General features: G+C 37.7%; 1 protein-coding gene across 1 annotated transcript in view; it reads right to left on the bottom strand.

Annotated features, from left to right (window-relative positions):
• Window positions 1–20,556, bottom strand: part of LRRC9 (leucine rich repeat containing 9) — a 146,591-nt gene that overhangs the window by 40,050 nt on the left and 85,985 nt on the right. The window contains exons 23-28 of the mRNA XM_004371101.2: window positions 19,635–19,757; window positions 13,608–13,738; window positions 13,063–13,171; window positions 7,587–7,726; window positions 5,823–5,959; window positions 361–578 (exon numbers count right to left, since the gene is read on the bottom strand). Coding sequence (XP_004371158.1) covers window positions 361–578; window positions 5,823–5,959; window positions 7,587–7,726; window positions 13,063–13,171; window positions 13,608–13,738; window positions 19,635–19,757 — 858 coding nt within the window. The remainder of the gene's footprint in view (window positions 1–360; window positions 579–5,822; window positions 5,960–7,586; window positions 7,727–13,062; window positions 13,172–13,607; window positions 13,739–19,634; window positions 19,758–20,556) is intronic.

The following is a 20,556-nucleotide window of genomic DNA, read 5'->3' as shown; positions in this document are numbered from 1 at the left end:
TAGATCAAGTACTATGCCAAGTTTAAAGTCTGGAATTGAGATGCAGAAACAGCTTTCACCAAGAGCAGTCAGGAACAGGTGAGATTTCTCAGAGAGGACTGCTGAGAAGAGCCTTACAACTTTTAGAGCTCACCTTTATTAGTGGGTGGGTACATATGGGTTGGTCAGGTTTACAAGTCTAGAAGTAGGGTAGACATCTCTGTACCACAAAGTATTTATATTCCCTAAAACATACATGTTATATGAATGATAAATAACACACTAGCAAAATTTTCATTGGTGTGTTTGGAAGCTTTCTGTTCAGAGCTCAGAGTGATTAAGGCTTGTAAATCTCATAACAAGAAAACAGAATAATGTTACCTGGATTTTATTGTATCCTAGGAAGAGCTTTTCTAGTTTTATCAAAGGCTGTAATTTACTCAGCTCTCGAAGTCTGTTTTCCTCCAGGTGAAGTGCCAACAGAGCGCTTGGCTTAGCAAAGGCAGTGTCATTAAATGCTCTGATGCGGTTATGGTCCACTACCAATTCCTGAAGGACTACTAAATTGTCAAGACCTTCAACCTGACTGATTTCATTCCCTGAAAAAAGATAAATCATGATATGTCAAGTGAGCCCAGGCTTCCTGAATTAAATTTTATCTATCTTCAAATAAATATTTTTTATCAAATGATTTTTTTTTAAGTAAGGTAATAAAAAAACATAGCCTTGACAGGGAACACAACAGAGTCCCTGATGGAGCAGGAGAAAGGAGGGGTACAGAACTCAAATTCTAGTAAAAAGACCAGGCTTAATGGTCTGACTGAGACTGGAGGAACCCCGGAAAGCATGGCTCCCAGATTGTCTATCAGCCCAGAACTAAAACTATTTCCGAGGCCAACTCTTCAGACAAAGACTGGACTGGACTGTGGGACATAAAATGATACTCGTAAAGAGCGTGCTTCTTAGCTCAAGTGAATACATGAGACTAAACGGGCAGCTTCCTTCCAGAGGTGAGACGGAAAGGCAGAGAAGGTTAGGAGCTGGTTGAATGGACATGGGAAATTAGGGGTGGAAAGGAGGAGTGTGCTGTCACAGTATAAGGAGAGCAATTAGGGTCACATAACAATGTATGCATAAATTTTTGTATAAGAAACTAACTTAAAATGTAAACTTTCACTTAAACTACATCAATAAACAAACAAACAAAAAAGATGAAGGACAGGCAACACAAGGGATCCTTGTGGTGATGGAACTGTTCTGCATCTTGACTGTGGCAATGTCAAAAGAAAAACACAGACACACACATACTGTATTTTTATATAAATAACACACGCCCTCTACATTTGCCAACTGTGCCCTCCTCCAAGTGGTACTTCCGTAAGTGCTGCTATGCTATTTTTTTTTTACATGTTGCTACAAAAAGTTAGCAGAGCGTGCTTACTAAAATACCATGCAGGGGAGGAGGGCACGGTTGGCAAACAAATGTAGAAGGTGCACGTTATTTGCATAAAATAAAATATTTCCAAGGAAAAATGGAAATGTAGCTTACAGGAAGGTAGTAGCAGCATCAAATAATATTTGGTAAAACTTCTCATTTGTGTTTGAAAGATCAGGATGTGAGGTACACAACATACTGAATTGATCCACTCTCTCTTTTCAGTGATTAGGTGCTAAAATAGTTGATATTGACAAAAGTAGATCTATAAAAGTGCTGCAAAAGATTTGTTTCCTGGGTATATCTGATTATTCTAAAAGGGATGGAACTTAACAACTTGTGTTGTTAAGTTGAAAGAATGCATATTAATCGTGCTGCTCTTTCTTCAATATGATTTTGCATTGGAATCATGTTAAACAAATGAGACTTCATATCATTCTTTAGGGACCTAATGCCTTTTTTATAACCTATGATTTCTCTTTACTGCATTAACCAATAGTTTTATAAATACTAATGAAAATTTATATGAGGATTCTTGAATTTACAAATGCTTTTATATGTGTTTGCTATGAGAATCTCAAAATAAGACAGAGAAAATATTATCTTTCTTGGAAGACCAGAAAATTGAGTGACAGAGAAATTAAATTACTGATCAAAGACAAAAAAGTGGCAACATCAGGCCCATCTTTGATTTCTTTCATCTTAATTTCAGTGCTCTTTCTACTGTGCCATATTGTGTTTCATTCCATATTCATCCTCCTTATCTGGCACATGATCTCACGATCTTGGAATTTTTCTCCTTGAAATTTAACATTATTTCATTGAATTTAAGACACCAACAATTGTGAGATGTGCCAAAAGTTTATGTACACTAAGAAAGAAAAGAAAACCCTGCTGGGTAAACCATGACATGCCATCAAATAAGACACACCAGATTTTAGACACATTAAAGTATGAAAAGTGGGTGTCTCAGAATTAACGAAATAAGGTAAATCTACCACATTCTTTTGCTCTATTCTTATATGGAAATCGATAACAGCTTACGACAACCTTCAATAAAATTGGTCACAGAATTAAATCACAGACTTCGAAACAAGTACCAGTGCCTTATTTACAAATGAAAAAAAAAGTTTATTAAAGTCAAATTGAGCAAAATGATTCGGTTGTGCTAATATATCACACTTTCATGAAATTATGCATTCTGAATGTCACTTTTAACAATTAAAGACAGGTAATATTTTAGGTGTAGTGGTATAAAAGTCATATGGGTTTCAGCTTCAAGTGCTTAATAGTGTGTACAGTAGCATATTTTCAGTCATTATTCATTTTACAATGCCAACTACACACATTTAAGAAAGAAACACAACCTTGCTTGCTGAAAGCGAAGAGGACTTGAAGCACTTACTGATGAAAATCAAAGACCACAGCCTTCAGAATGGATTATACCTCAACATAAAGAAAACAAAAATCCTCACAACTGGACCAATAAGCAACAACAAGAAAAACAGAGAGAATACTGAAGTTGTCAAGGATTTCATTTTACTTGGATCCACAATCAACATCCATGGAAGCATCAGTGAAGAAATCAAATTATATACTGCTTTAGGCAAATCTGCTGCAAAAGACCTCTTTAAAGTGTTGAAAAGCAAAGGTGTCACTCTGAGGACAAAGGTGCGCTTGATTCAAGTCATGGTATTTTCAATCACCTCATATGCACGTGGAAGCTGGACAATGAATATGGAAGACAGAAGAAGAATTGGTGCCTTTGAATTATGGTGTTGGCAAAGAATACTGAACATACCATGAACTGCTAGAATAATGAACAAGTCTGTCTTGGAAGAAGTACAGCCAGAGTTCTCCTTAGAAGCAAGGATTGCAAGACTTCGTCTCACATACTTTGGATATGTTACCAGGAGGGATCAGTCCCTGGAGAAGAACATCATGCTCAGTAAAGTAGAGGGTCAGTGAAAAAGAGAAAGACCCTCAACAAGATGGACTGACACAGTAGCTGCAACAATGGACTCAAACACAGCAACGACTGTGAGGATGGTGCAGGACTGGGCAGTGTTTTGTTCTGCTGGACATAGGGTCGCTATGATTCCGAACTGACTCCACGGCACCTAACAACAGCAACAACTACAAGAAAAAAAACTCCACAACAACTAAGCTGAATGGGCTATTACATTTCTATAGCTAAAGCATTTATCATGGCTTGAAAACCTTCCACTTGTTTAAGTAAATAGCTCCCACTTACTTAAGTAAATTTTTAGGTAACTGTGACCTTTAATCCTAAACATTCTAACTCACCCCCCTCCCTGTATCCCTGCTCCACCCTTCACCAGCCTCTACTTTCCTCACCCTCCATCAAATTTAACACAGTAGCTGAAACGTAGGTCTGTAATTTCCCTCATAAGGAGCCTTGGTGGCTCAGTGGTTAAGCACTCAGCTGCTAACCAAAAGGTCGGCAGTTCGAACTCACCAGCCACTCCAGGGGGAAAGATGTGGCAGTCTGCGTCTGTAAAGATTACAGCCTTGGAAACCCTGAAACTTGCTCTTGAACGTAGAGTAGCTAAAGCAAATGGAAGAAATGACGAAGTAAAAGAGCTGAACAGAAGATTTCAAAGGGCAGCTAAAGTATTATATTCAAATGTGCAAAAGACCTGGAGTTAGAAAACCCAAAGGGAAGAACACGCTCAGCATTTCTCAAGCTGAAAGAACTGAAGAAAAAACTCAAGCCTCGAGTTGCAATACTGAAGGATTCTATGGGCAAAAAGTTGAACGATGCAGGAAGCATCAAAAGAAGATTGAAGGAATACACAGAGTCACTGTACCAAAAAGAATTGGTTGATATTCAACCATTTCAGTAGGTAGCATATGATCAAGAACCAATGGTATTGAAGGAAGAAGTCCAAGCTGCACTGAAGGCATTGGTGAAAAACACGGCTCCAGGAATTAATGGAATACCAATAGAGATGTTTCAACAAACAGATGCAACACTACAAGTGTTCACTCATCTATGCCAAGAAATTTGGAAGACAGCTACCTGGTCAACCAACTGGAAGAGAGCCATATGTGTGCACGTTCCAAAGAAAGGTGATCCAACAGAATGTGGAAATTATCGACCATATCATTAATACTGGCAGTTCCTGCATTATGAACAAGGTTGTTCCCAAGCCTGTCTCTAAGTCGAATTTGTACATAAATCAGAACAGTTAGGTACAGTTTGTATCTAATATCAGTTAGTCAATATTCTGTCAATTCCTGGAGACTTGTTTTTCATCAGTGTAAAAAACAAGTAGCTAAAGTGAATGGAAGAAATGATGAAGTAAAAGGTCTGAACAGAAGATTTTAAAGGGCGGCTCAAGAAAACAAATTAGTACCTCAAGTGAACAGAAGAATAGTTAAAGCTAGTGGAAGAAATAATGAAGGAAAACAGCTAAACAAAAGATTTCAAAGGGCACCTAACAACGACAACAACAATCTCCCGCATAGACCCTGACATCATCTCATCTTTCACGGCTTACACTTGTGTCCTCCCCAAATGCCACATAGGGTTGCCGTGATGATTAAATGTGAAAATGTACATAGACAAACACCTTGCTCAATGACTAGTTTGGTCAGTACTCAATAAATGGCAGCCATTACAGTAAACAACCTCACTTCCTGCCTAAGGTTGCCCCACTCTGACGTGCCACTCTAGCCACGGCAACAGACATACTCCCCCTTTACATTATCAGATGAAAACAGAGCTTCCAAAGTTAGGTTGTCTGTTCTTTTTCAGGTCAATAAATCTGTTAAAAGATCTGTCGTTGCTGTGCTCATTTTCTTGTTCTTTTAAGGCTACGTCTCCATGCTCCTGACCCAATTCACAAGCACGTTTGATAGGCAAAAAGAGACATTAAAAATTTAAAAACATAGTTTAGAAAAGCTGATCTCTCGAACAATTTTGAACAATTTTGGCTCAAGAAATACTTGTGAACTACTGTTTACTTTTTGTTGTTGTTTTAGTTGACCAAGCTATAAAAGGAGCCCTGGGGGCGCAGTGGTTAAGAGCTATGGCTGCTAACCAAAGGGTTGGCAGTTTGAATCCACCAGCTGCTCCTTGGAAACCTATGGGGCAGATCTCTTGATGGCAATGGGTTTGGTTTTTTTGGTTTGGATGATATAAAAAGTAAATCATGATGTAATACTGTAGATAATCCTAGAATGTTATATTTTCCTTCACAAATAGTTTTAAAAAATACGTAAATCACCCAAGAAAAACTCATTTCTGATAACTAAAATATTTTTGCCAATTAATCTGTTTGAAGTGAATATTGATGCTTTTATATTTGTTTATCAAAACAGGGTAATAAGCAAATTAGTCTTTAATAATTAAGATTTACACATTAACAGTATTGCTACTCACCTTGTAGAAAGAGGAACTTTAAATTTCTTAGCCTGTTAAGTTGTAGCTGAATTAAATTACAAATTCCATTGTAGCCCAAATGAAGAACTTCTAAACTGTGCATTATTGGAGGCAAATTTTCACTGACCACTGTTTCTCTGAAATGACAGATAAGTCTGAGACCATACACTTAATTTCAAACCAGCTGTATCATAAAAAGACAGTTTGGTATGTACTTACTGTAAGTTGAAGTTAAGAAAAAAGAATTAATTTACTAATAAATCAGAATTAACTATATAGCATATAGTTTCTTTATATTTCATATAATAATCTTTTTTATTCTTTTAAAAATATTTGTATATGGTAAAAAAAATAAAGAAGCACAGAAGGAATTATAATGAAAAGCAATACTGGCATAGCCAGGTAAAAAACTAAAATGCATCCAGATTAGAAAGGAATAAGTAAAACTGTTTTTATTTGCAGGTGACATGATCCTGTATTTAGAAAATCTTCAGGAATCCCCAGAAACTACTTGAACTACTAAATGAGTTCAGCTAGGTCATAGGGTAAAAGATTACTACACAAAAGCCAATTGCATTTCTACATACTGACTACAGAAATTCTGAAAATAAAATTTAGAAAACACTTCTATTCATAATAATATCAAAAACGTAAAATACTTCAGAATAAATTTAACAAAAAATGTACAAGATTTGTATACTGAAAACTACAAAACATTGCTGAAAGAAATTAAAGATATAAATAAATGGAGAAATATTTCAGGTTTATGAATTAGAAGACTCATTATCATTAAGATGGCAATTCTCTCCAAACTGATCAATTGAGTCAATGCAATCTCTATCAAAAACCCAACAGATTTTCTTCCAGAAAACGACAAGCTGATCCCAAAATTTACATGAAAATGCAAAGAAACCAGAATAATAAAAACAATCTTGAAAAAGAACAAAGTTGGAGGATTTGTAATCCCTGCTTTTAAAATTTATTATAAAGCTACAGTAATCAAGCCAGTGTGGTACAGACAAAAAAAAAAAAAAAAAAAAATGGACAGACACATAGGCACATAGGTTAATGGAATAGAACTGAGAAAGAACCCAGAAATAAACTCTTATATTTATGGTCAATTAATTTTGAACAAAGGTGCCAGAGGCAATTCAGATGGGGAAAGGATAGTGTTTTAAACAAATAGTGCTGGGACAATTGGACAACCACATGCAAAAAGAATTTAGACCTCACACCTTATCTCACATGTATGTATACAAGAAATAACGCGAAATGGATCATAGACCTAAATGTAAGAACAAAAGCATAAAACGTTTTGAAGAAAACATGAGAAAATCTTAGTTTTTGTTTTGTTTTACAGTATGGTCACAGGATGGAGGAAGCAGGGGAAAAAGCAATGACAAAGGAATATTTTGAGTATCTTTTTATTTGTGAAGCTTACTTCTGACTTGTGGCTATTAAGTAGGCAGCTGGCTGGTGCAAATGGTTAACAGTTCAACTGCTAGCTGAAAGGTTGGCAGTTCGGACCCATCCAGAGGAGCCCTGGAAGACAGGTTTGGCCATCTGCTTCTGAGAGGTCACAGCCTTGAAAACCCTATGGAGAAGTTCTACTCTACACATACGGGGTAACGACAACACAGCTATTAACTACTAAATAAGCTAGACCTATGGACTAGAATGTGTCACTACTATCATTAATGTGACTAATTGGTTTTGTAATTCCCAACCAAAATTATTTATAATTGTTAAAAAAAAGAATAGTACCTGTTTATTTTTGAAGCTCCTTGCTGCCCATAGCCACTTGAGGGCACTTTATGGTAGAGCAGTTGTCTGTGGGTTAAGTGAGTCTGAGGCTTCAGTCTTGGCATGATTGATTCAATATGATTATAGTTGAGGCATAATACCTACAGACAGGATACCTCATTAATCAGACATTAAAATATAACCACTGCTATAATGCTCTTTGGTTTGAGATTATCAAATACTAGAAACTATTAAAAATGGCATGGATAAGATTTGGAATATACAACATGATTTAATAATTTGTTAGCATTACAAATGACGAATTCTTATATATCTGAATTTAGCTTTATAGATGTTTTTGTATTACCAGACATGCTGGGAAATTACATTTCAAATGAAACAACGGAGGCCCTAGAAAGCTGCTCAGTTTTCTCAATGTGTACTCCTGATTTCTTCAAGCCTGGTATGGATGAAATAATCCCTTAGCTGGAGGGACAACTATTTCTCTATGTTAAAAGGCCTTAGCAGTATATTATGGAAGAAGAAAGAGTTCATATCAGTAGTTAAAACCTTCCACCTTAAGACACTGGAAAGAAATGAGCAAACTGAACTTGAAGCAAGCAAAAAGAAGGAATTAATAAAGATTAGAGTGATAATTAATGAAATGGAGAATAAATAATACGGAAAATCAAACAATAGGAAAAGTTCAACAAAACTGACAAACCTTTAGCTAGACTGACCAAGAAAAAAAGAGAGAAGACTCAAATTATCAGAATCAGAAATAAGAGGGACAGTACTACTGACTTTATAGAAATAAAAAGGATTATAAAGGAATAATATGAACAATTATAAGCCAACAAGTTAGATAACTGAGATGAAACAGAAAAATTCCTAGAAAGGTACAAATTACCAACTGACTCAAGAAGAACAAAAGCAATCTTCACAGAGGTATAAGAAGTGAAGAGACTTAATCAGCAATAAAAAAAAAAACTACCCATAAAGAAAAACCCAGGCCCAGATGGCTTCACCACTGAATACTACCAAACATTCAAAAAAGAATTAATACCAATTCTTCACAAATTTTTCCAAAAATTAGAAGAGGATGAAACACCTTCCAACTCATTTATGAAGCCAGAATTACCCTGATACCAAAACTAGACAAAGACATCACAAGAAAACTACAGAACAATATGTCTTATGAATATAAACACAAAAATCTTCAACAGAATACTAACAAACTGAATCCAGCAATATATTAAAAAGAATTATGCACCATGATCAAGTGGGATTTATTCCAGGAATCCAATGCTGGTTTAATGTTGGAAAATCAATTAATGTAATGTAATACATCATATAAGTAGAATAAAAAACAAAAACCACATGGTCATCTCAATAGAGCAATAAAACCAGCTGACAAAAATCCAACACTATTTCATGATGAAAACACTCAACAAACTAGGAATAGAAAGGGAACTTCCTTAACCTGATTAAGGGCATCTACAAAAAAACCTTCAGTTAACATCATACTTAATGGTGAAAGACTGTATGCTTTCCCCAAAAGATCAGGAACAAGACAAGGACGTCTGTTCTCGCTACTTCTATGCAATACTGTACTGGAGGTTCTAGCCAGGACAATTAGGCAAGAAAGAGAAATAAAAGGCATCTACATTGGAAAGGAAGAAGTAAAATTCTCTCTATTTGTAGATAACAGAAAATTCTACAGAATCTACTAAAAAACTATTAGAACCAACAAATGAGTTCAACAAGATCACAGGATATAAGACCAATATACTGATGCTGTTAGTGAATAAACAAATGCCTCATGGGATTTGTTTCCTTGGTTCAAAGACCTAGGGTCATGGTTTCATGGGTCATTTTAGTCAATTGGCCTAATATTGTTCTTACTATTTCTGTGTCTGAAGTCTTAAAGGCTGCGAGTGGCCATCCAAGGTGTAACAATTGGTCTCTGTTCATCGGTAGCAGCAGAGAAAAGGAGAGCCAGGTGGAGGAGGAAATAGACTCCATGTTTGATTGCCTCTATTAACAACTGTCTCCTTCGCCGTGAGGCCAGAAGAATCTAATGGTGCCCAGCTACCATTATCAAACATTTTTTATCAAAGATTTTATAGAAGAATCCTAATCAAAAGGGAAAACTGAGAAACTGTTTTAATTCTCCTAAATCCTCATTTCTGGATTTCATGGAGGTTGGGTTAACCCACCCAGGATGTTGCACTTAGGTGTCTTTTTGAACCTTGAGCTTTGAAGAAAATGGTCTCCTAAAATGCACCTTAAAGTCAAATGATAGTCTAGATAAACTAGTAAAAACTGGTTTGCCTTAGGCTTTGGACTGTTTTGAAGAATTATCTACCTGCAGTCAGTTTCAAGGAACAGAAACTCCAAGGTCAGACTAGAAGCTGTGGTTTAGGGCAAATTGTTATTATATAAACACTGTTCTGGCTCCATTTCCATGGCAATGCTGATAAGATGCGGTATAAGAATTTTGGTAGTTGTTTTTATCTTCAGAACATTTTTGACTGCCTAGTTGAAGTGTTACCCTGATTTTAAATCATATATTAAATAACCTTCGATCAATTTCTATTATTGGCTTAATATGATTTTTGTTTTAATAAATGAAAAGTAGAAATTGATGCTAAATATTGTCTCATGCTAGCAAATGTTATGTTCATCCATGAATATTTAACTTACTTTTAAATAAAGCTACATACATTTCATCGAAATACTGTTACAATAAAATTGTTTACTAAGTATTTATCAAAATTTTAGTGTATTCTGATCAGCTGAGTAGTAATAATTGTAATGAAACTCAATGAAAAGAATTTTCATTTTTAACACTTTAACACACACACGAAACAATCAATATACAAAAAGAAACTGTATTCCTATACACTTGCAATAAACAATTCAAAAATGAAATTAAGAAGAAAATTCCACTCAAAAAGAATAAAATACTTAGGAACAAATTTAACAGAAGAAGTCCAAATTTACACTCTTACAAAATATAAAACATTGTTGAAATTAATTTAAGAAGATCTAACAAGTGGAAAAACATCTTATGTCCATGGATTAGAAACTCAACACTGTTAAGATAGGCATATTCCCCAAACTGATCTACAGGTGAGATTCCCAAATGGCTTTTTTGTGGAAATTGAGAAGATGATTTTAAAATTCATGTGGAATTGCAAGGGACACAGAAGAGCCAAAACAATCCTGAAAAAGAAGAGGACTCACTAATTCTCAGTTTCAAAATTTCCTACAAAGAAACCATATTCATGAGAGTGTGGTACTGGCACAAAGATCAACATATAAATCAATGCAATAGAATTGACAGTCAAGTAATAATCCATACACCTATGGTCAACTTATTTTTAACAAGCATGCCAAAACCATTCAATGGCGGAAAGAATAGTCTTTTCAAGAAATGGTGCAGGGTTAAGTGGATAGTCACATGCAAAAGAATGAAGTTAGACCCATACCACATACCACATACAAAAATTAACTCAAAATGGATTAAAGACTAAGTGTAGAAACAAAAACTATAAAACTCTTAGAAGAAAACTTAGGGGTAAATATTCATGACCTTGGATTTGGCAAAGGATTCTTATATATGACACCAAAAGTGTGAGCAGCAGCAACAACAAAAATAGATAAATTTAGACTTCATCAAAACAAAAAAACCTTTCATGCTTCAAAAGACACCATCAAAAGGTGAAAACACAACTTACAGAATAGGAGAAAATATTTGCAATCATGTATCGGATTAGGGAATTGTATCTCAAATATATAAAAAACCCTTACAATTCAATAAAAAGATAAATAATCCAATAAAACAATGCATCAAGGATCTGAATAGACATTTCTCCAAAGAAGATATACAAATGGCCAATAAACATACAAAAAGATGCTCTACATTATTAATCATCAGGGAAATACAAATCAAAGCCATAATGAGATACCCATTGTTGTTGTTAGTTATGGTTGAGTTGATTCCAACTGATAGTAACCCCATGTGTGCAGAGTAGAACTGCTCCATAGGGTTTTCAAGGTTGTGACCTTTCAGAAGCAGATTTCCAGGTCTGTCTTCTGAGGCACCTCTGGGTGGATTCCAACCTTCAACCTTTTAGTTAGCAGCTGAGGGGTTAATCGCGCCACCCAGGGACTCTGAGCTACCCATTAGGATGGCTAAAATAAAAAGTCAGATAATAACAAATGTTGAAAACGATGTGAAGAAATTGGAACCCTCATACAATGCTGGTAGGAATGTGTAATAGTCTCATTGGAAAACAGACTAGCAATTCCTCAAATGAATAAACACAGAGTGTTTATTTTAGTTAGAATAACCCAGTTATTCTACTCCTATGTATATCACCCAAGAGAAATTAAAATCTATGTCCACACAGAAATGGATGTTCATAGCAGCATTATTCCTAATAACCAAAAGGTGGAAACATCACAATGTCTATCAACAAATGAATGGATAAACAAAATGTGGTATATCCATATAATGGAATATTATTCAGTCATAAAAAGAAAGAAGTATTGATACATGCTACAACATGGGTGAACCTTGAAAACATTATGCTAAATGAAAGAATGCAGCCACAAAGACCACCTAGGATATGATTCTACACATGTGAAAGTCCATAATAGGGAAATCTATAGAAACAGAAAGTAGATCAGTGATTGCTTAGGGCTGGGGGTAGAAATGGGGTAGAGAAAGTCAGAGGGGAGTGATAGCTAAAAGGCACAGGGTTTTTTTTTTTGTTCTAAAATTGACAGTGGTGATGGCCGCACATATCTATGAATATACTAAAAACTAGTTAATATAGACCTTAACTGTGTGAATTGTGTGGCATACGTTGAGTCACAGCAATAGGGCAGGAGATAACTAGGCTGCTTTGAGAACCTTGGCATCCTCTAACTTCATTCCATACCTGGCAGCCTCCCATCACACCTTGTACTGCAGAGGAAGATTTACTGCAGTTAAGACAATTACATAAAACTGAGATCAAACTAAAATAACTTTGGAGGTTTTGAAGGTAATACTTTTTCATGTTTAATTATTTATTTATTTAATGTACTTTATGTGAAGGTTTACAGAACAAATAGTTTCTAATTAAACAGTTGCTACACATATTGTTTTATGACGTTGGTTAACAACCCATGACATGTCAACCCTCTCCCTTCTCGACCTTTTTTTTTTGGTGCAAATATACGTAGCCAAAGATACACCATTTCAAAAGTTTCTACATGCACAGTTCAGTGACATCGATTACTTTCTTCCAGTTGTGCTGCTATTCCCACTTTAGACGAAGGTTTACAGAACAAAATAGTTTCTCTTTCATGTTTAATTTAAAACAAAGAAGAAGAAGAACTTCTCTTTTTTAATGGTATGGAAATACATTGTAATTCAAAGGAAAAAACTTAATTTGCATTGGAAAAACTTGAAAGAAAAAAAGGATATTTGTGAGCAACTCACCTTTACATTAGGCAGATAGATTAATCCACTGAATGAGGTAAGATTATTGTTCTGTAGATTCACATTACACACATTTCTAAATTGATCAACTGGAATCAAATCCACAGTTCTAAATTTAGAAAAAGTAAATACAGTTATTATTTAAAAAGAACAGGAAAAATATTGGAAAAGTAAGCCCCTAAGTTTTCTTCTAAGAGTTTTATAGTTTTTGTTTCTACACTTAGTCTTTAATCCAAGCTTAGCAAGGATAGTCTAATTTTAAAAGCTTGGTTGTGAAAGAAAAGAGAAATGCAAGGGCCAAGAAAGAGATCAATGACATTTGTAATCATAGTTCACATAATAAAATTTATTAATGCATTTCAAAGGATGGTAAAGTTTGTATAAGATTTTGAAGCAGGATGGATGACTTTCTGAAAATTACCGGTTATATCTGGATAACATGTACAAATGTATGAATCTTAGAAATGTATGAATCTTAGAAAAATGAAAATAATAATTACATATTTAATTATCATGTCAGACAACATATAATAAAAAGACTGTACCTGATGGATGATGAAGTCCAATTTAGTTCTTGCATTTGGGTGAAGTTTGAATGTCCCTGTCGTTCTGCAATCATGTCAGAAGTAAGTCTGCCACCAAACAAATCTTTTGCATTCTCAGTCTCTGGTGGTTCCTATATGAGGACATTTAGAAAGAGATGTTCTTTCTTACAGATGGTTAAATCACATTAATTCTCCAGTTCCAGGACAAAATAGAGAGGGCTGGAGTAGGCTCACTTCTCCCTATTCCTTCCACTAAGTAGAGCTAAAAGCCCTGCACATTATATATAAAACAAACATAAGAAGACTGAAAGGTGCAGAAAAGAAGGCAGGTCACCTAGGAACCTTGTGTCTTAGTCATCTAGTGCTGCTATAACAGAAATACCACAAGTGGATGGCTTTCACAAAGAGAAATTTATTCACTCTCAGTTTAGTAAGCTAAAAGTCCAAATGCACGGCGTCAGCTCCAGGGGAAGGCTTTCTCTCTCTGTCGGCTCTGGAGGAAGGTCCTTCTCATCAATCTTCCCCTGGTCGAGGAGCTTCTCAGGTGCAGAGACCCTAGGTCCAAATGATGTGCTCTGCTCCTGGTGCTGCTTTCTTGGTGTACGAGGGCCTCAATTCTCTGCTTGCTTCCCTTTCCTTTTATCTCTTGTAAGATAAAAGGTGGTGAGACTATGGCCCCACCCCTTGAAACCAAGAAGGCCTGCTTCCTGTATTCCTTCCAACAGTTCTGCTGATCTCCGAGGATGGTTCTTTTCTTTTCTTGGGAGATAACAGATGTAGATCTTTTGGCCTATTTCCTGCCTGTAGAATTCCAAGAGGCAGACAACATTCCTTCCTTTCATTCTTTCTCTGTCCCCTTCAGTATAAGCTGATGGGTTATCTGCTGTAGTAGTTGGTTACATCCATCAGTCACAGGCTTAATCTCTTTAACAAAAGATCGTGTAGCCACACCTTTCGTGAAAATTCTAGGATACACGTCCCTAGTTTATACAATTTTTCAAATCTTTAAAGTTTTGTTTTCATTTTGCGCAGTTCATTTTTAAGTCCATCTCTTTCCTCCCACATTTTACTATAAGTGGCAAGGAGAAACCACATGGCCCCTTTAGGATTTTGCTTAGAAATATCCTCAGCCAAATACCCAAGTTATCGCTTACAAGTTCTACCTTTCACCAAACATTTGAACATAATTCAAACAAGTTCTTTGCCACCGCATAAAAAGCATTGCCTTTCCTCCACTGTTCAATCACATGGTCATCAGTTCCTGTTAAAGCATCACTAGAAGCAGATTTAATGCCCACATTTTAGCAATTTCTGTTGCTGGTGCCATATGTATTGTCCAAGAGGACAGACACTTTCTCTATGGCTCTCCTCACTTCCTTCTGAGCCATCACCGGAAGTGCCTTTGACATCCATAATTCTACCAACAGTCTCTTCAAGGTAATCTAGGCTTTTACTATTAAACCATAAACCCATTGCCGTCAAGTTGATTCCGACTCATACCAACCCTGCAGGACAGAGTAGAACTGCCCCATAGGGTTTCCAAAGAGCAGCTGGTGGATTCAAACTGCAGACCTTTTGGTTAGCAGCTGTAGCTCTTAACTACTGTGCCACCAGGGCTCCAGGCACCTTAAAACTCTTCTAGCCTCCACCCATTACCCAGTTCCAAAATCACTCCAACACTGTAGGTATTTGTTAGAGAAGCACCTCCACTTCTCGGTACCAAATTCTGTCTTAGTTATCTAGTGCTGTTATAACAGATATACCACAAGTGGGTAGCTTTAACAAACAGAAATTTATTTTCTCACAGTTTAGGAGGCTAGAAGTCTGAATTCAGGGTGCCAGCTGTAGGGGAAAGCTTTCTCTCTCTGTCAGCTCTGGAGGAAGGTCCTTGTCTCTTCAGAGCTTCTGCTCCTGGGCAATCTTCATGTGGCTTGTCATCTCTCTTCCCCTGTCTCTGCTTGCTAACTTGCATTTAACATTTTTTATATCTCAAAACAGATCAACTCAAGATACACCCTACACTAATCCAGTCTCATTAACATAACAAGAAAGCCCACTCCCAAATCTGATCGTAACCACAGATATAGGGGTTAGGATTTACAACATGTATTTTTGGTGGACGCAATTCAATCCATAACCACACATAATCAAACAGTAAAATATAAATCGTAAATAAAAACAAGACCAAGAACAATATGTTGGGATAGATCATAACCTATTCCAAACCTGTTGTCGTTGAGTTGATTCTGACTCATAGTGACCCTATAGGACAGAGTAGAACTGCCCCACAGAGTTTCCAAGGAGTGGCTGGTAGATTCGAACTGCCAACCTTTTGGTTAGCAGCCAAGCTCTTAACCAATACACCACCATAGTGGATCATAGGGGATAAGTATAGGGGATAGGGATAAACAGACCAAAAGGCCCTAGAGGGTTTCTATTACTGAGCCATAAATTTGGCCCTGAGCTGTTAGGTTATCAGTTAGTTGTCAGTTAGTTGTCAGTTATCTAGTGCTGCTATAACAGAATATATAACAGAAATACCACAAGTGGATGGCTTTAACTAACAGAGATCTACTCTTTTACAGTCTGGGAGGCTATAAGTCTGAATTCAGGGCACCATCTCCTGGGGAAGGCTGTCTCTGTTGGCTCTGGAGGAAGGTCCTTGTCATCAATCTTCCCCTGATTTAGAAGTTTCTCAGTGCAGGGACCCTGGGTCCAAAGGATGGGCTCTGCTCCCGGCACATCTTTCTTGGTGTCATGAGGCGGTACCTATCTCTCTGCTTGCTTCTCTCTCCTTTCACCTCTTGTAAGATAAAAGGTTATACAGGTCACACCCCAGGGAAACTTCCTTTACATTGGATCAGGAATGTGACCTAAGTAAGGGTGCTGCATCCCACCCTAATCCTCTTTAACCTTGCTCATTAACTGCAGGCAGATATTAGGATTTATAACACAAGGGAAAATTAATGTCAAATTACAAAATGGAGGACAACCACACAATACTGGGAATCATGGCCTAGCAAAGTTGATAAACATGTTGGGGGGACACAATTCAATCCATAACATTCCACCCTTTGGCTTCCCAAAACTCATGTCTTTGCCATATGTAAAACACATTCACCCCATCATATCATCTCAAAAGTCTTAAATCGATTCCAGACTGAAATTCCATTCTGGGGCAAAATTACTCTTCATCTGTGAAATTTAGAATACAAGTTATCTGCTTCCAAAGTACAATGGTGGAACAGGCACAAGGTAGACACTTCCATTACAAATGGGAGAAACTGGAGGGAAAGAAGGGATAATAGGCACCAAGCAAGTCAGCAGAGGAGGTCCCTATCTCTCTGTTCACATTACATTAGCTCTCAAGTCTTGAAAATAATCTTCTGTTCTCTGAGACCATTTAGGCAGTAGCCTTGCTCTCCAGACTCTGGGTGTTGGCCACACTCTCTGGATTCTGGGTGCAGGCCCCTTGGCCTGGGGCTTCAGCTCCATCTTCCAGGCCCACTGGGACAGCAACTCTGCTCCTTCAGCTCTGGGTGGCCCCATTCTCCCAGTCCATCTGAGTGGAGACCCTACCCCCTCAGCCTTGGCAGGCCCCATTCTTCTGCCCCTTGGACATGGCAGCCCTGCTCCTGCAGCTTTGGGCAGTGGATCTGGCCCCATCCTTCTGGCACTCGTGAACGGCAGCCCCACATCCAGAACTGAGTTGGTGAAGAACTGACTCTTTGAAACCCAGGAGGCTGTGGCCCCACCCTTTGAAACCCCAGAGGCCATGGCTCCACACTTTGAGACCCAAGAGGTTGTGGCCCTACCCTTTGAGACTGAGGCAACTCTGCTTCCTGTGTTCCTTGTCTCTTCAGTTTCTGCTTCCTGGTTCCTTGGCCTATTTTGGCCCCTCAGGACCTTGGGCTGGCATGGTGTCTACCCTGCTCAGGCAAGTGTTCCAAAGCGCTTTAGCTCTACTGCTAACTGTCTGCAGGCACCCCACACTGCCAGTAAACTTTGGCCAGAAGGCACTCAGCAGTCTTGCTCCATGGGTCAATAAGTGCCTGGAGGCACCTCACTTCACCAGGAAGCCTCTTGTGCAAAGGCACTCAGCTCTCTTGTTCTGTGGGTTGGCTCCCATGCTGTCTTGAGCCGGTCTCCTAATTCTGCTGCTGCTGCGTCTCTGCTGCTGTTTCTCGCCATCTGCACCATCTCTGGTATTACAGTTCTCCTCATTTCCTTCTGAGTCCTCACCAGGATTGTCTTTAATGTCCATAATTCCACCAATAGTCTCGTCAAGGCAATCTTGGCTTTTACTATTAGGCACTTTAAAATTTGTCAAACCTCTACCCATTACTCAATTCCAAAACCACTTCCACATTGTAGGTATCTGTTAGATCAGCACCTCACTCTTGGTACCCAATTTTGTCTTAGTTACCTAATGCTGCTATAACAGAAATACCACAAGTAGATGGCTTCAACAGAGATTTATTCTCTCACAGTCTAGGAGGCTAGAAGTCCGAATTCAAGGTGCCAGCTCCTAGGGAAGCCTTTCTCTCTCTGTCAGCTCTGGGAGGAAGGTCCTTGACATCAATCTTCCCCTGGTCTAGGAGCTTCTCAGGACAGCGACCCTGCGTCCAAATGATGCACTCCACTCCTGGTACTTCTTTCTTCGTGGCATGCAGAGGTGCCTATCTCTCTGTTCGCTTCTCTCTCCTTTTATCTCTTGTAAGATAAAAGGTGATACATGCCATATCCCAGGGAAAACTCCCTTTACATTGGGTCAGGGATGTGACCTGAGTAAGGGTGATGCATTCCACCCTAATCCTCTTTAACATAACCTAATCTTGCTCATTAACCACAGGCAGAGATTTAGGATTTACAACATATAGGAAAATGAATGTCAGATTACAAAATGGAAGACAACTACACAATACTGGGAATCATGGCCTAGCCAAGTTGATACACATTTTGGGGGGACACAATTCAATCCCTAACAGTTGGTCAAAGTGAAAAGGAAAATACTCGGTTAAATAACATTCATTAGTAGTGAGGAGAACATACCTTTCCCAAGGAGAAAATGTTTTTCCAATACTTTATCTCTAAAAAAAAATACTTTCTCATGTGGCCCTTCAAATGAGGGCACTGAGAGATATGCAGGATAAGATCCTCAGCAGCATCATTACAGCAAATGTACTACTAGTTTTATGAGACTATGTTTAAAACATCTCTCATGAAAGGTAACACCTAAATAAAACCCAGTGTACTAGATTCTAGGATATTTGTATGTGCCGGGGGGAAGATGGTTTTAGAATCTCCATCCTGAGGAGGGTCCTGAAACAATCAGGCCAAGGATGAGTTATCTTTTCCGAGTACCTCAGAGTCCCGAACAATCATGAGCTGTTTCTCTATTTTCTAGAAAATTTTATGAGTTTTAGCATCTGATGGGAGCAAGGCAAAGGTACACAGGGAATTCTTTTACTCTTTACACATTTGTCACACACCCTGTTACTTGGAAGACAGGAGCCCTGTATGAACTTGCTTCTTACAGAATCCAAGTTTCCAAGTATTGCTTTATTATTCATTTCTAAGTTCTCTGTTTATTTTTCTTTACAGTTTATAGCAATGTTCATATACCATTTGTCAGTTCAAATATACTTTTCTTAAATATAAATAACTGTATTTTTCAAAGAAATAGTAAGCTATTTTTAGGCCCAATTGGATGGTAGGGCTCCAGAGCATAGTTTCTTCTATCCCATCCCACAAAGCTGTGCTCTACATTTTAGGCACTGAATTGAGTGGGTGCAAATGTAAGCAGCAGGATCCCTTCTCTGCCACCTCAATTTAGACAATTAAGAACTGGCCAGAGGAGAAAATTTTAAAATATAGATCTAAAATGTGCTTTTGAGACTTATGTTTTACTAAACCTAGTAAATACGAGTATTATATTAGTAATAAAGCAATGCTCAAATGATTATGGCCTATGGATATGTGAATATATGGCTGGGACCAAATGCTATGTGTCAAAAAACAACTTACGATTGAGATTCCATCCAAAGCTTTCAGTTCCGGAAGATGAAATATTACAAACAATCGGTAGTTTTCTTGATTCCATACAATAATATTTCCATACGTGTCTAGAATGACCAGGTTGCATAAACCCTAGGAAATAAAAATACATACATATACATATATACACATATAATCACACTCTAACTAGTTCTTTTTTCTCTTAAGAGTTCAACCATCCTTGAACTTTAATGTTTGAATTTATCATTCCACAGTGATTTGGGTGTTTTTAAGTGCACTTCAAGAAATTTGTCAAGAACGTATTGTATAAGACCACTATTATATGAACTCAAGAAAAGGTTTAAACACAGAAGAAAACATTCTTTGATGGTTATGAGGGTGGGGAGGGAGGGTGAGGGTTACTTACTAACTAGATAGTAGATAAGAATTATCTTAGGTGAAGGGAAGGACAGCACACACTACATGGGAAGTCAGCATAACTGGACTTAACCGAAGCTAAGAAGTTTCCTGAATACATTAAAATACTTTGAGGGACAAAGTAACAGGGGTAGGAGACTGGGAACCATGCTTTCAGGGGACATCTAGGTCAACTGACATAACAAGGCTTATTAAGAAAATGTTCTGCATCCTACTTTGGTGAGTAGCATCTGGGGTCTTAAAAGCTTGCAGGCGGCCATCTAAGATGCATCAATTGGTCCCAACCACCTGGAGTAAAGGAGAATGAAGAACACCAAAGACACAAGGAAAGTATTAGCCCAAGAGACAGAGAGGGCCACATAAACCAGAGACTTTATCAGCCTGAGACCAGAAGAACTAGATGGTGCCCAGCTACCACCAATGACCGTCCTGACAGGGAACACAACCGAGAGGCCCTGATAGAGCAGGAGAAAGGTGGAGTGCAGAACTCAAATTCTAGTAAGAAGACCAGACT

Source organism: Trichechus manatus, unplaced genomic scaffold, assembly GCF_000243295.1.
Source record: "Trichechus manatus latirostris isolate Lorelei unplaced genomic scaffold, TriManLat1.0 scaffold00010, whole genome shotgun sequence".
In the NCBI taxonomy this organism is placed as follows: domain Eukaryota; kingdom Metazoa; phylum Chordata; class Mammalia; order Sirenia; family Trichechidae; genus Trichechus; species Trichechus manatus.
The sequence above is the reverse complement of the archived record's forward strand: the minus strand, read 5'-3'. Positions and strand labels throughout refer to the sequence as shown.